The sequence below is a fragment of the Nipponia nippon genome, unplaced genomic scaffold (assembly GCF_047370975.1).
Source record: "Nipponia nippon isolate SJK-2023a ecotype South Korea unplaced genomic scaffold, ASM4737097v1 scaffold_10, whole genome shotgun sequence".
Taxonomy (NCBI): Eukaryota; Metazoa; Chordata; class Aves; order Pelecaniformes; family Threskiornithidae; genus Nipponia; species Nipponia nippon.
The window spans coordinates 11,416,112-11,432,624 of record NW_028262291.1 but is presented as its reverse complement, the minus strand read 5'-3'; the positions used below and the strand labels follow the sequence as shown (position 1 = coordinate 11,432,624).

The window sequence follows — 16,513 nt, the reverse complement described above, 5'->3', positions numbered from 1 at the left end:
TTACCCTGAAGGCTACTGCAGGACAGATGGCATCCATTGTACACAGCTGAAAAGCAGCTCTGGGTATATTCCATCTAGAAGGGGAAGCATCCGTTACCTTTTCCATCCTTCCACAATGTGTGTGTGGGGGGGGGACATGACACCCAGAATCTGTATGTTGCAGCTTCACTGATTATGGTTTCTAAAGCAAAAATTAAAAATTGCTTAAAATCAATGACTAAAACAGTCCAAAGTAGATCTTCCTTACCCTAGAAAAAGAAACAATTCTAAACATACATACTCAAAAATCACTTCTACAGTCACTAATAACTTAAGATTATTTATGCTTATGTGTATTTTTTAATGAATACAAGTACTGATAAGTTTACTTCTAATGTACAAGGGGAAAGTACTAATCCAGAAGAAACACTGCTATATTTCTCGTTGTCTTTGACAGAAGGTTTGGTCCGAGGATTGAATGAATTCAGCAACAATGTGAACATGCAGGTTTGGTGCACAGAAAAGGATGCTCATTGAAAACCTTGTTTATTGCACTTCTATCCAGCAGTATGTGTTTAGGGTTTATATAAGCGAGACACTAGACACACATTTCTAGAAATAACTAACTAAACTGTCTGGTGTTTGGACTTTAAATTTCATCTCCCAAAAACAGGTCTTGAGCTGAGTCAGGCTCAGGCTTGAAACCTGCTTGGTCCTCCAGACTTTCTAATTCTTTACGCACTTCCTGAATGACGCTGCTTTCTTCATAATCAGAAAGAATATCTCTGGGTATCAAGCTGAGCAACGGCATCTCATCCATGATTAAGGGATCTTTTTCGTTATTCCTGGTTTCATTGGCGGACAGTTCGCACACAGATGTAGCGCTGTGGCTGTAGGAAAAAGAGAGACATCTGGTCATATAGTAGATCTTTTCATGTTCTTTTGCTAGCTCCTTAATAAAATGCTGTCAGATCTACCATTGCTGGCTTTGTAAACACCTGATTTTTATATGCTTGACAGCTGGAGAGTTAAAGATGAGATTTCCACATACAGAGCTAGAACAAAGATCCTAATAGCAAAGAATGTTTGATACTGGGACACAAGATGGCAGTGGACCTCAGCACAATCTGGCCCTTCTACCTACAAGCAATCATGGTGACTAGTCCTTCTCTTCGTGTCATAATGCCAAGTTAAGAAACATGATACTCCAGCTTAAAAGGAAAGCAGAAAAAATGTTGTTTGCTATCAAGCTGTAGACATGAGAAAGCTGTAAGCATTATATATTTGGTTCTAAGTAGGATAGCAGCTGTATTTGCTGCTGTCCTTGTTTTGAAAAGTGACTTCAGGTGCCGGCAAACAAACATCCCACATTTGTTGTAGGAACTTTAAAAGGGAACACGAATGATTTCTATTTGTTGACGGGAGGCAGGGGAATAGAGCTTGATCACGGTGCATCCACTGTCTCTTTGCACTGCGTGGGACAGGACAGGGCTACAGGTCCTTGTGACAGTGCAAGGGGGCCACTGCTTGGGCCAGGCACCCCTCAACAGCTGCTTAAAGCTGCAGCCTCTTCCACTGGAAACACTGGGTAAATGAACTAAAGATGCTCCTGAAGCTTGTGTACGGTCTGAATTCTTGTATGTTTTGCTTTCCAGGAGTTCCAAGACTCCCATTTGTGGGCAGACTATCCCTGTATTCTCCAGGATGCAGTCTGATAGTTTCGGCGTTCATCACTCACTAGTAATATTTAGCCAAGGGCACTTCAAGCAGAGATGGGCTGTTTCCTTGAACAAAAAATGTTATCTGAATCTTCAGGCTCACCATGTAAATTCACAGAAGCAGCTTTATCTTACTGTCTGCGCAAGTCATGGGCAGGTGGTATGCACAGTGTTAGTGTATTTGTGATAACCCTAAACCAATAATTCCGGTGACTATAGCTGGACAGGTAAGTTCTGTTCACACCCTAATTCATTTCTGTGTTTCTATATCCTCATCTGAAATGTTTTCCCTCCTACTAGACGTGACGTTTGCTGACTTGCCTTCCCTGAGGTTAACGGTGCTTGCACATTAACTAAAATTTTGGTGCTGAAAGGACGGGATCAACTCTGCTTGCTTCCTTAGATCACGTTTATGAAAGAAAATGCTATCCAATTACTTTTCATGCATGAAAAAAATGTAGAAACAGTTGGACCCAGAAGAAGAGAGAAATCTTAATCTACATCTCTATTGCAACTATGCTGTTTTGTTGAAAGTTAATATAATGAAAATGGTAGTGTGGGAACAAACTTGGAGAGCTTATTTCACAGGTAACGTGTAGGTTTTCTGAAAACGCTTTTAGTGCAAACCTGAAATGATCTCGCTTTCTCCCATTGAAATTGCTGATAATGCAAATAACTGTCCTTAAAAAGAATGATTAAAGGCATGATATATTAAAAGTTTTAGCTTCTAGCTGAAAATATGGAGTCAGCCTCCTTCCTATTCCGTGAAACTCAATACTGAAGAAGTCTGCACAGTGTGAAGTGTTTCAGGTCTGAACAGCAGACCGTAAGTCAGCTGTAGGGAAACCGGCTTCTCAGGTTAGTTTGAAACTGAAGGAAAGTGCAAGCAAAGATTATCTTTTTTTTTTTTTTTTTCTCCTTGCAACAGAAGTGACTTTTTGTAAAGCTGATCAATAGTACAGGAACGTGCCTGTTTATACTTACTACAGGTATTAAAATGTCTTTGTCTTAGGTATGAAAGCAAGCAAAATGTCTAACAGAAGCCCAATTTAACACAAAAGTTGGTGGACAAGAGCTGAATGTAGAGAATTAAATTGCAATGATCCATCTCAACAGCTGTTAGTACTCTGATTGATTAAAAAGCAGGAGCAGCCTGATACACAAACTTAATTCACGCAGGATTAAGGAGTTGTCAAACTCAATTAGGCACATCTGTGTGAGACAAAGCAGTAAGTTTGAGAAAGTTTCAATGCTACTGATGAGAAAAGCTGTCAAAACACTTTCTAGTGTGGAACAATCTGTAAGTTGTGCACCTATTTACCACAGAAAGAGACCCCTCAAAAATTTCAAGCAGCTTGCTTGCCCAGTTTTGATCTTTACCTCTGAGGTTGGCAGATCAAGCCGCTGGCACATGGGCATCGCTCAAGTACTCCATCGGGTTCCAGTTCCCAGGTGATCAGGTTGAGAAGTCTGTTGGAAGGATCATGGCAGGGTTCACCTTCTTCAGGCAATGGAGTGCACACAGGAAACAGCAGTTCTGCGTGCCAGAGTAAATTAATTTTATGAGAAGTCGTTAACTGTCTGCTAAACTGAGATGACCGAATCTTTAAGTCTACATGCGAGATATAAAAAGACAGACTTGACCTCTTTCTAAGTCCCCTTATGTATTAGGGAGCCGTAACTTACATGTTCCTACCACTAGGTGGGAGTAAGATGCTTGATGTTTATGCTTAACGAGCAAGATGAACTCCTGCTCCTTCACAAAGAGACTACTGTCAATACGGTAGTACTGCACAACTCCATCCCTTGGAGATCTGAAAGACTGTTCTAAAACCAAGAAAACTAATATGACAGTGAATCCTTTTCAATGCATAGCATTAATGGTTTAAAATCTGAATAGAGAAATATCTCTATTTTAGAACACTTATTTTTCCTATTTATTCTATTTCTTTGCAGAGGTTACAAATACAGAGCAATTGTTTAGAGACTACATAACGAGGTTACAAGAACTACTCCTCAGCCATTTATTTTGTTATAGTAATTCTACAATAGGCAAAGCTGTCTGATGGCATTTGGGGCTTGGCACCCTTGTTTCTGCACAGGGGTGAATTTCAGCCTGTGTAAGAAACTGGTTAGAAGGATATGTCACTTGGGTTTCCTGATGCTGGCAACTTATAGCGTCAGTCTTGAATTCAGCTCTTCCAGATATTCCTATCAAACCTCCCTTCCTCCTCTTGTCTTCATTCACATCATTTTTTGTGGTATGGCAGAATAAAATATGTGAAGAATTCAGAATTTAAGTTTTTAAAACAGGCTTGTCAAAATATATATGTGTGTGTGTGTTTATACACAGACATACACATATGTTTTCAGGTATACAACTTCTTAGTTCCTAATTCCAAAACAGATTGTATCTTAAGCAGTGAATGCTCCAGTTTACTGCAGTTTTATATAAAAAATATACAGGTAAAGACAGTCCAGTCTTTATTAGGACAACCTTTTGCAATACTCTAGTGACGGAGAAAGGCCTTGAGGTTAGGCCTAACCTGAAAAACCCTAAAGCACTGCTAAAGCAGACAACTGTAGAGAATAAAAATCCATTGCTATTAATCAATAGCTCTGTTTAAAGTTTTAATAATGGTATTCCGTCAATATTCTTATCTATTGTATTGTTCCTTCCTGAGTTACAGGTTTGTACTAAATTCCATTTCAAGCCAAGCACTAACTTACATTAGTGTGAACGTCTTATGCAGCTGAAATAACCATAATGAAGACAACAGCTTGTTTGGATCCCGCAGGAAATCAGGACTACAGAAGCGGTGTTACCCTCACAGGAGACTAGCCTAGTGCTACAAACACCACGGGATGTAAATTACTGATTTACTCATCTCTGCAGTGTGAGCAGAGATTCAAAGTCCTGCATGGCGGAAGTAATGGGCATTTATTAAAAGTACTCTTTCTGTCTCATTTCAGAATCGGCGTACAAAGGAATCTCTGATAGAGCTTGGCAAAACCTGTAAATGTTTTAGGCAGAAATGTGACGAAGGAGAGAATAAAACTGTTCTAACCAAAACTTGCTGAAATCAAACTTACTTAACATCGAAGGTCCACCATGTAATGCTCAAAATTAACAAGGAAAAGCTGAGCAGACCCAATTGCCTTTAAATGGTGCTTGAGCTTTCTCCTTTGTTTTCCTGAAATGCCCTAGTCGCCTGATCCACCAGCAGGCTGAAGGCGGGACAGGCAGCCCCAACTATCAGTGAAGGTACAAGGTCAACTGTTGCTCGTAGCAAGGGAAGTATCGACCTGGTGTAGAAAGACGGTTGGAATTGTATCCTGTCACTACAAAATTAAGGTGAAGTCTGAGAAAAGCAGTGAGGAACTAGTGGGTATAAAACAGCAGAAGCTGGGGCCTGACCAGGCAGGATTTAGGACTGATTTCAGGCCTGATATCTTCTCCTCCTCTCCTTCCTTCTGTAAATCAAGTTTCACGTTCCCATGTGGACTGACCACGTAACCTGGAACATCATTCCGCTATGTGTCTTGGCTGTCCAGTCAGTATTGCATAGCGTGGTGCCCTGGAAGGCTCATATAAAGAGTATGAAATGTATCTGTGGTCTGATTCTGATGGCCTGCTTGCTGATATGAAGGAAAAGGCACGTTTGGTAATATCATTAATTTATTTTGTACATTTTTAATTCTCTTATTTTTGCTCTATTGGGTAAAAATTTAACACACAGCTCTGCTGCTTTTAAATGACTGAGACTCTCCTTTAGAAAGAGTAGGTCTTTGTGCTTCTCATGCTGTTCTCATCTCTAGCGTGCAATAGGCTTTTCTTTCACCATTGTGCACCCCATCAGGCTGTTTCTCACTCCTAATTCTATTAAAGTTTTATAACGAAGTTAACATGATGCGCTCCGCAGGCCAAGGGAGAATGACCTATTGATTCTGTAGAGATGTAAGCACTTCACCTGGGCAAGAGAGCTAAATGTTAACACTCTTGTATTATAAAATGAGTAGGATAAAAAGCAAAACCTCTGTACCTTTCTGAAAAGCACAGCACATTCCAGGGTTGCAGTCATGTTGGTTCTCACAAATGGTGCCGTTCTCTCCTTTGGAAGTGGATTTCTTGCACTCGCCCCAAACGCAAAGCTGGTCTCCACAGCATTCAACATCCCGTGAGCAATGCTTGCAAAGGGAAAAAGCGCATGATAAAGCTGTCGCTCTAGCACTAATTGCACATATCAACGGACAGCGAAACATAGAATTAGACCCTGGTCCTGAAGACAACTGTGTGGGTGTGCTTTAAATATGTGCATGTCATATTCCCACTGTTTAAACAGAACTGCTTAGGTTCTCAACTTCGAGCGTACACAGAACTATTTGCCAGACAGGAGCCTCCGCAGCAGAGTAACAGCATTCTTCCTATACTATTATACTTTCAATCTTGCAAAACCTAAACTCTTATTTTAGCATTTACACGAAAAGTGATCAGCAGCCAGACATCCTACAGTGTAACATGGATTTCAGGACAGCCTTTTGCAATCAAGGAAAACAAAAATTAATAAAAGAAACATTATCAATGGAAAATATTACTGATTTTTTTCCATTGTTAAATGCACTCGGGAATTTACAATTTGCTCAGAAGGATTGCTTTCAAAGAGCAATGCAAAAAAATCTTACTAAAATCCCATTTTTACTTGTAATAAGAACCAGACCTCATTTGTAACTGAGAATTTTTGAAAAAAATTTTTCTTTGAAAATCAGAAATGCAAATCTCTAGCTAAAGACAGCCTTCTATGACAGTTGTGCCAGTGTTTCAACTATACACACCTAATAAATCAACCTAATAAAAGCGGTGTGTCACTTTGTTTCTTTTTTTAGGTAGTTTGATTAACCTCTTAAAGATTCCTAGTAGGTCAGCGCTTTAACAGCTTTCTTCTGTCTGTGTAAAGCCCTGTCTGGGCAGCCATACAAAATCAGAATTTCTTTTCCAGTGGATCCCCCAGGCAGTGCTTAACACAGGGCAAGAAGCAGGACTACGCTAACGCTATTAAGACCTGCTAATTACAGAATATTTTTCTTTTTAATTGTGGGGGTTCTAGGTCAGGAAATTGATCCCGACATCTTCAGTCTGAGCTCACTTTACAACAGGAGTCGTAGCTAGGACCCAATTTTTACTTGCTTTATCCTACCAATGTTCTCCTGAAGACTGCAAAGAAAAGGGGCAGGGGCGTGTTAGGTCATTATCATCTTGATTTTTAATTATTCCATGTTAACGTGAAAAATTGTCAGTTTAACATTTTCTAAAATATGAAGAATAAGCTTTCTTAATGACACTTGAGCATATATTCAGGACTTGTGTTTAAGCAAGCGTTCAGTCCACTGAAGTCAATAGAGCTCCCTGAAGTTATCAAGGTAAGTAAGGATTTAAATCATTTCGGGAACAGCCTGTTGTTTTTAGATTATAATAATCCTATTGATACCATGACTTTACAGCAAGGTTTGCTTGCTTGTAGACTTAACTGTCTGCAAATGCTTTGAGGAATGAATTTGTTTCACAAGAGGCTGTCAGCAGAACTTAGATGAAAAGGGACAGTCAGATAAAAGGCCGTTTTCGACAGACTGCTCTTAAACTGGCTTTTCACCACAGAAAAAGCCTGAACTTCTCAGGGATCTGTCACCTGCAGAAGATAATCTAACCATAGCTACTACCAAGAACATTTATCTTTTAGCTCAAAAGACAGGAATTTGTGTTTCCTGAGGTTCACAGATTCAAAGAATGTAAATGATCCACATAAGAGGATCATTTACAGTAACAATTGCACTACAGCATTGTACAAGTTGTCCGTGAAGGCAAGAGCGCAGGCTGCTGCGATTCTCCTTGTGAGTCAGGAGCTGGAAATGACCAGCTGTCGGCTGAGCCTTCGGAGCTGGCGCGGCATTTCCTCTGCCCATTCCTCTGGCAACCTAGAGTGTGTCAGTTTACGCTGTCCTTAGGCCACGTAACAAGTCAAGCTTGAGTCGGGAGGAGCGGAGGGCAGGTTTTAAGGTATATGAGAACAGAAACCTTAAAACTTAGTTGTGTTAACAGGCAGGAAAAAAAACCAACCCAAAACACTCTACCCATCCATTTCTGAACCTCATGTAGAAAGCTTTGCTTCTTGTTTTCTATCAATTTTGGCTTGCTGACATTAGCAACAATAATTTACATATTGAGTTTCTAAAGACCACATAAAATCACATCTCATTCGGGACTTACTGTATGCTGTGTTTTACAGAGCTGACACTTGTATTCAAAGGTGGAGAATTGGCAATATTTCCCTGTTTCACAGTCTTCGTCAATGATACACTCCTGAAGAAAAGGATAAAATAATTTGCGACTGTGCGACAGAAATCCATAACTCTTCTTGAAATACCAGAACGTCTTGATTGATTATATTTCTTATTTGGGAACCAAGAAAAGAAGCTTGCTTCAGTTCTTCATACAACCTCAGTTCTGTAAGAGAACAATGCTATCTCCCTGGCATACCTAAATACTGTGGCCTCGAAGCATTAGCTGGCTTCACTTCTTTTATAAATATTAATACAAGCAACCTCAAGAAAATAAATTATCCTGTTCTGCAGGCTTTTTGGTTTGTTTTTTCTTCTTTGGGGGGCGGGGCTGAAGACATTTGTATTACATCTATTCTACTTGTATTAGAGTACGATTGTGATTCATTAGTTGTTGGCTGTTTTTTCAGATATGGGGCAAGACCAAAGGAAAGAGGCCACACTACAACAGTGGCAGCAGCCAAGAGTATCTTTATGCTCTGTGGGAGACCATTCTGCAACAGCTTTCTTGATCCCAGGCCAAGCAGCTTTATGCTGTCTTCCTGCCTCTTCCCCAGCTACACGAGTTCCGACCTCAGAAACTCCGCAGCATGGTTAGCTTCCCTAAGCCAGCAAGGGTAGCCCTAAGGGAGAAGGGAAATGTGTTTCCTTTGCCTTTTAACTGCTCCTCTGCTCCCCTTTGCAAGGGGCAGACAAATTCTTCTTGGGCAATCTTTGCAGTGCCTGAGCATTTTTGTTGGCAACGGTTTCTACGTTTAAAAACACAGTGCTGCTTTCCACAGGACTGGTAACGTTAAATGTTCCTGGGACTTCGTGGTAACAGCAGCACTACCTTACAGCCAGTACTTCTGGGAAGCAGCGGATGTCATACACCATTTGATTTCCTTTTCTTGGTTGATAGCATGCCTCTCATGTACCTATCACCATAGCCCATCACCTGCAAGCTCACAGCTGCAAATGTCTAAATACCTACACATGTAAATTTTAAATCCTTACTTTAATTTAATTTGAATATTGCAAAATATGCAGGAGCAGATTCTCAGCTGACATCATTCCTCTGGCATCTCCCTGCTGTCAATGGAGCTAATTTAGATTTAGTAACACTCTAGCCTGTCGAAGAACATGACTTCCCCATCACATGCTTTTGAAACGCACGTAACAAACTCCCTGCCTCGTTTGCTGCACGTAAGTATTCAGCAGACAGGTTTGAACACTAATTTAAGATTGACAAGTACTGAAGAGCCACATACATCCTAGGGAAAAAAAAGCCTGACGGTTCCCTCGTGCATCAGCCTTTGCTACCCAGCTGAGACACGAGAGTAGGCCTCAAGCTAGCAGGGTGCTTGAGCACGTTTAGCTTTTCAAACCTGGAATCATTTCATGGCCTTAACAAAACTGTTCATGTGAGGACACCTGAGTTCCCATCTGAATCACAGACTCAGACTCAAGTTTCTTCACCCAGAGGTCCCACAAGCACTGTCGTAGGGATGGCTCACCTTCCGTTTGTGCTGCACAGGGTGAACGTTACAAACTGGTCAGAAATTCTTCCCAGAATGCAACTCTGCAGTTATGGCAGTGAGGATAATACAGAGAGTAAGTGTGCCTGTTTGTGCACCCCTGAAGCGCCTGGGGCACGGGGAGGGGGTGTTTCCTCTTCCCATCTAATGTTTGCCTCTTAAAAATCATGTGATCAACCCTGTTCTCTAAAATGTGTTTTCTCCAGGCTGGAAACAGAAGAATAACTCATAGCACCGTTCTGTGTCGCTTGTACTCCATCATTGGTTTGTATCATCATAAAGTTGATGCTATCTTTTTGCTATTAGTCAATTAAAAAAAAAAAAAGACAGAAAAAGGAGTTATACAAAAATCCCTGAATTCTCTGAAGAAACTACTTGACTGCTCTTTGGCAGATGTTAATCTCACTTGCTGGAGCAGATCAACTGTCATCTGCGCAACCTTTACTGAAAGTTTCCACTACGCTTTTAATTTTCAGTTTCTACTTTTTCAGATCACTTCTCCCCAAACTGCTGACTTCTTCCACCCCATCCCAGCTGGGTTTTGTATTTCAGCTGGGCTGAAAATTAGCTCACCAAGAAGCTTGAGTGAAGCTCTGAAATTACTATAATCACTGAAAGAGGAAAAGACTACATTGTGAAACAGCTATACTGCCTTCAGATCTTCTCCAGATTAAACCTTATGGAAGCTTCTTGCCCTGTGGGAGACAAGGCTGCTCTGCATGAAGAGCAATGCCTCATCTAAGTTACCCATTTTGGCCATCTGAGACGTTTTCAAACAGTTTGATTACCCAGAACGTAGAACAGAAGCCAAACACAGTCTGGGGCCTGATTCTTCTCAAGTCAATGACGTGACGTTCAGGTTATACGTTTATAACAAAGAAACAGTCATTTCAGCTATTTTGAGACATTACTATCACTGAGTCGAGGCTGCTGTATGTTATCATAATGTTTTTGCAGCGTCATTATTCCAGTACAGTGTGTGCTCTGCTTGTTTGCTTTTGTGTTGCTACATAATCAGGTGGGTCCAAATCCAACTGTTATACACTATGTTTGAGGTTTTGTGGTTCCAAGTTAGCAGTTAGCCACTTCTTTTCAGCAGCCACACTCTTTCTGGCCAATCTTCTGTCTGTAGCTTTGTCAGCTTCTTTTATGAATCCCTCTGTATAAACCATACTCAGAATAAACTATACTGTTTCATTCCTGTTCCATCCACTTTCAGGCAAACAGCCAGGTCTCGGTGTAGTCAGTTTTTCCAATTGTCCCTCTCCACAGAGGAGAAATCTTGCCATAATCGTATTTAAGCTCATGGAATAACTCACTCTAGCTCTAAAATCACCTAACACCAAAGCTGCAATTCTCCAGTCACTGCTTTCTCCTGCACTAATGAGTTCCCCGCCAAAAAACTTCTTTTTCCCCTCTTACTGAATTGTGTCCCACCAGCTCAGACTTCCAGTTTTATGAAGGTTTTCAGTTGAGGAAAAAAATCCCTTCACGGTTTTCTCTCCTGGCATGGAAAAAGCTTGCTTTTATATGCTTTCTGTGAAATTTTGTGCCACACTCCAACTTCCTTCAGCCAGGTATTATAATCTATATTCAATGCAGAACTCAGTAACGCTTACACATGCAAATATGTAACCATTTATCTCTTTTTTCTCTCTTTTTTTTTTTTTTAATTTATTTAATCAGGCTACCGACCTTTTCTAATCAGGCTACCTTGAGACACAACGGTTACTGGACAAGGAGTAAACCTAAACAACTTCTTCAGCTGCAGTAGATTCTGAACAATCCATTTTTTTCTGGAATTCTGCAAACTAAGTTATTTCTCAGAATATTTTGTCTTTGCAGGAGCAACTGTGTAAACTGAGGAGAGCGGGTGCCAGCTTCTGACATGCAGCGGAGCATACAAGTTGAGCAGATAGCTTAAAGACAGAATTAGCTACACCTATAATGGTGTACGATGTTATACCCATTAATTTAATGTAGCAGCAAAGGAATATGCTGTTTGAGAAGCGTGAAAGAATAATGCAGAGTGAAAGCAGGATTGCCTGTTTATTAATGGGTATACTAGGACCCATAAAGAGCAGAAGCCAGGATGGAGAAGAACATGCTATGTACCTGTAAGTACATACTCAGCATCCTGTGGGCTCTTATTATAATATTGTACTCTGCAGTGAATATCCTGCAACACCTGAAAGCAATTTGGTGGTTAGGATCTGTTCCAAAACCAACAGGAAAAAAAAAATCAACAAAACACTGGAACTCATGTAAAAGTTTCCCTGTACTTTAAGACCCTAAAACAACTGCTGCTGAAAGAAACTTCAGTTTTCTTGTCTTTGGCAGATTATGCCAAGCTATTGTTTGCTTTCCTAAAGAATGGTTAGTCTCCACACTTGAGAATAAAAAAATTAAAAAGTGACCGACTGATGTTAGTGATAGTGAAGTATGGTAGTATCAGAACTACCAGAAAAGTGAAACAGATGCCTGAGTGCGAGATGGCGCAGGAGCGTACACGTCCGAACTGGTGTAACAGGTTTTGACAGGAGTACTTTCCTTCTGGCTGAATGTTTACATATACATGGAAAAGCACAGAAGAAAAAAGTTTTCTTTCATTGTGATACCACAGTCTTCACACTCCACCCGACAGCGTGGAGCTATGGTCAGCTTCTTTGACCTAGAGGGCACTGTGGACTCTTTTGGCAGACTGTGCTTGTCTGGTGGAGCGTAGCCAACTGTGGTGGGGACCACACTATCCTCTGCCCATATAACACACTACGGAGAAAGAGGGAGAAGCAAAGAATTTCTCTGTTCAAGTTATGAAAGCAGAACTACAAGGCCAGAGGTAACCTACTTTCACACAGAAACCCACTTTTGTTTGCAGCATTCATGTGGTTTCTGTACCTCACTATGGTAATACTTTTAATACTCTGGATTGCTGGGGATATAATATGTACTGAAATCATGCTCATTTTGCTTTGCTCTTTTTCCCCTTAATTCCTAATTAACACCCTAAGTGTAGACTAAAAAATACGCTCAAGTCTATTCTGATACTGACTTGACTTTCAAAATGGAATCATTGATTTTAAATTCAAAATTGACATTTGATTTGTCTGTTCCCTCTCCCCACTCACACTCACCCCACTTCCCACATTTTCAAAAAGTCCTTCTTCAAACATAACTTTAAACAAAACCCTCTCTTCACTAGTCATATCTTCAGGCAATATTTGTCAGGGACAGGCAAATGACTGTCCAGAGTGAGCTTTCCTTTCCTTCTGGGCTCTTTACGCTTCAGCTTAGAACCCAAGCAAGCAGAGGAAGGCGCTCTTGATGACTTTACATACAACTTTTCAAAGTTGTTTTTTTTTTCTCTAGCGAAACCACTTATTGACGTTGAAACTGACATTTATTAGCAATTAGCACTTCTAAGAGCTAATATTTACTTCTGTATTTACATATCCCCTTCTAGGTTTTGTTTTAATTTCTACAAGTCATTTCAGGTGGGGCTGGTCTCCATTACTGCAGCGCATGGCAAAAGCTGCTGAGTAGTAAGGAAAAAAAAAAGCATAAAAACTGGTTTATATCCTACATGTACTACATGTATTAGAAAAATGGCAGAATTACATAGAATGGAATATTGTTTTATGGAAACTACTACCATAGTTTGAATTGCAGTAGCGTTCCAGTTCCTAATCTCTTAGTTGTCTAGACAGGGCACAGAATGCATTTGTCCTTAATGAGATATGAATTAATTTGCCTTGAAATACCTCAAAACCGCTGTAATGCTTTCCAGCAGAGCAAACCTCTTACTGCTGTCCTGCCAAGTACATAGCACTCATAAAAATAAGGACTACTGTTAAAAAAAGACATACTAAAAAGAGCAGACATGTGAGTTGCAAACTACGGTATTAGTCACATCCCAGTGCTGTGTGGGAAAGTCAGCTATTTGTGTGGCTGTTCAACAGGAATGTGACTTCTGAGCTCAAAACTAATAAATAAGAAAATACAAGTGACTCCCTTAGCTTTGTCTTGAACTTCTCCAGAGAACTAATCTCATCCATTTCCTTTTCCCCTGTCCAGAAAACAAACATTTTAATTGGAAAAACTTCATTTTTGGCTCTCCACACGATGCAGTATGAATGAATGCAAAATATGTCTACATGACGTTACTGAAGATGTCCCAAAGGCACTTGAGCTTGGCTTTAGGTACCAAAAGCAACATAGCTATGTTAGCCTTACCATGCTGTCAAAAAGCCTAGGGAATTAATTGGGGCAAGTTATAGTCACCCAATAAACTGCCCGCCACCAAAGCTAGTGTAAGAAGTCCAGCCCTTTCTACACCATCTGCTTATTCTCACCACGAATACAGCGATCCTGTCACTGATCAGACTCTTAGGCAGTTAATGTTCCAGGTCAAAAAAAGAAATAAACAAAATGTCATATCATCAACAGCTTCAAGGAACTGAGACTTCAATGAAAGAAGAAACTACACAGAAAAGCAAAAAAATAAAAGATTCCTGGCAAATGCCTCAGGACAATGAGAAAAATGATGGCTAGGTGCTCTATCAGATCATGTTCTGTTCACGCATGGTCAAAATCTCTGTATGTCACGTAATAATTTCATGGCAGGTCACTCTGCAGAAGCAGTCACTTTATTTTCTTCCCTCACCCCCTCTTTTTCTCAGGAAGCAATGTAATAATCTGATCCTGGCAAGACTACAGCCTCTGCAAAGGCTCCTGAGTAGGAAACACAGTGCAAAGTACTTGTTTCAATCTGTTCTGCAATGGTATCAGAGGAGGCACACTAGAACTGTTCAAATTTGGTAGATAAAAATCCACAAATTATAATCTGACAGGTAATTAACTTAGTCTGAAAACTAAGAGCTATCCAGCTAAGAAAGGAGCAAAGATCTGTGTATATGTATATATACATATAAATATATGTATACAGCGCATATATATATATAGGGCTACATACTGCAGTGGCTGTCTGCAATAGCAGAAGTCTCATCTCATCCCACACATTTGCTCTAGAGCAGGCAGGACAGGTTATAACATGAAATTTCTCTTCTTTTCTCCTGTTTGTCAGGCGTACCATAGGCAGAGCAGGATGGTAGAAATTCTGACAACAAAATCTTCCCTTAGGCCATCTGGAAACTTGGTGCCATGCTATACACTCAGTCCATTTTTTTTAAATACACAGAGACTCGATAATCTTCTTTATCCATAATAAGACAGAGAAGGAATATTCTGTAGTTGGGCAATCTCAGATCCAAAACCAAGAGCCATGTGCTCCATGTTAAGAAAAGCTATTTCACATAGTATGAGATCATCAAATGAGGTCAAAATACTGATGCATGTTTATAAACAAAGTCTTCCTAATGATTTTGCAATTAATTGTCTTAATAGAGAAATGCATCTACCTGTGGATCTATTAATTGGAGAACAACAATTCTTTGATAACCAGAAGATGTGTCTAAAACATTGTGGTCTAAAAGATCTTGGGTTTTATTCTAAATGTCTTGAGACACAACAACAGTTATGGAAACACTGTAAAACTGTGCTACAAAGCTCTGAAGTGCCATTATTTCTAAGTAGTAATCATATAAAGAGACAGCTTTCCTGTAATGGTGTGCCCGGGGGCTGAATTTTAATGCAGGCGTCTCTTCTTTCTACAATTGGCAGCGACAAAGTTTCCATGATTCACTACCAAACTATGTAAATTTTGAAAATTTACAAAAGCAAAACAACCCAGAGTAGTTGTACACAGCAAGGATGTGAAACAGCTGTGCAAAAACAGTTGAAAACAAGATTTCTGTACTTAATAGCTCCTCACTAATCTTAATCACTGAATTAAAAGTAGCACACTGAGAGTAAGATGCCAACCTGTGCCCAATCCCTCACAGAACTTATTTCAAACCCTGAATCCTATGTGCTTTGTTCTTATATAATACACTTTTTTGGTAGCTTACAGTTTCAACAGACTTATTTACAGTATTTAAGGTGTCAGCCAAAGATAATAATACTAGAACAGAAATACATGGGTAAGAATTCATCTACAATGGATTTTGCCTACAGCAGAGCTGACAGTGTGGGAGACTGCTGTTACTGGAGAGGAAAGAGAATAATTTATTTTCCATGAGTTGTAGATGGAAGAAGGGGCTTAAATTACAGCAATAGAGACTGTAGAGTGAGCACAGAAAAGCATTGGAATAAATCATCTCCAGCACCTGAGGATTTTGAGAACACGAGATGAACGTCTGCCTAAGGATGGAGTAGGCATCCGGGTGGCAGGTGCTGACTTTTTGAGGCTTCTTCCAGACCTCCTCTTTGGGGCATTTGTTGGGATTACGATAGAGCCTTTTTTTTTTCCTTAATTTAATTCTCTGTCTGAAACCATGTGTCCAGAGGATATCAACAACACAAGATGATGACTATTCATGAATATTCATTCCATTTTCTAAACAAACTCCAATGAAGAAGAAATGAAAAAGGGTCTTCAGCATACTCTTTATGTCTTTCCCAAAAGGACATAAGAATGTGAATGTATTACAGATTTTTACCACGTATGAAGTCCAAGACAAACACCTACCAAGGCACCAAAACCTTCCCTTGTTGATGGCTATGAAATATCTTGGACACGGGAAGACCACTAAGGTTCCCCTTTGCCTGACACCATGATGTCAGCCTCTCTACATGCCATAAGATGCTTCTTCCTCCCCCTGGGATGAGCGGACTTTCTAAGGGAACAAGTCTGAGGGATTCCGCGTGTGATGTAAATTCACAGAACAGGCTCTGAGTCATTTCCAGACAGAATAAGAAGTAAACAAATCCAAAACTCCTACCCCACCCTGTATATCTTTTTACCAATTATGCTATATAATGATATATTGCTAATTGGAAAGGAGAAGTGGACTGTTTATTAAGGTAAGAATCAGGACAGGTAGAAAAGCTGGAGGGAGGTTCTCTCTA

General features: G+C 40.1%; 1 protein-coding gene across 1 annotated transcript in view; it reads right to left on the bottom strand.

Annotated features, from left to right (window-relative positions):
- Positions 1-506: 506 nt before the first annotated feature.
- The window catches only part of DKK3 (dickkopf Wnt signaling pathway inhibitor 3), a 27,706-nt gene continuing 11,699 nt past the window's right edge, over positions 507-16,513 (bottom strand). The window contains exons 4-7 of the mRNA XM_087744784.1: positions 7,960-8,052; positions 5,741-5,885; positions 3,078-3,234; positions 507-869 (exon numbers count right to left, since the gene is read on the bottom strand). Of these exons, the coding sequence (XP_087600910.1) occupies positions 629-869; positions 3,078-3,234; positions 5,741-5,885; positions 7,960-8,052 (636 nt within the window). The 3' untranslated portion in view covers positions 507-628. The remainder of the gene's footprint in view (positions 870-3,077; positions 3,235-5,740; positions 5,886-7,959; positions 8,053-16,513) is intronic.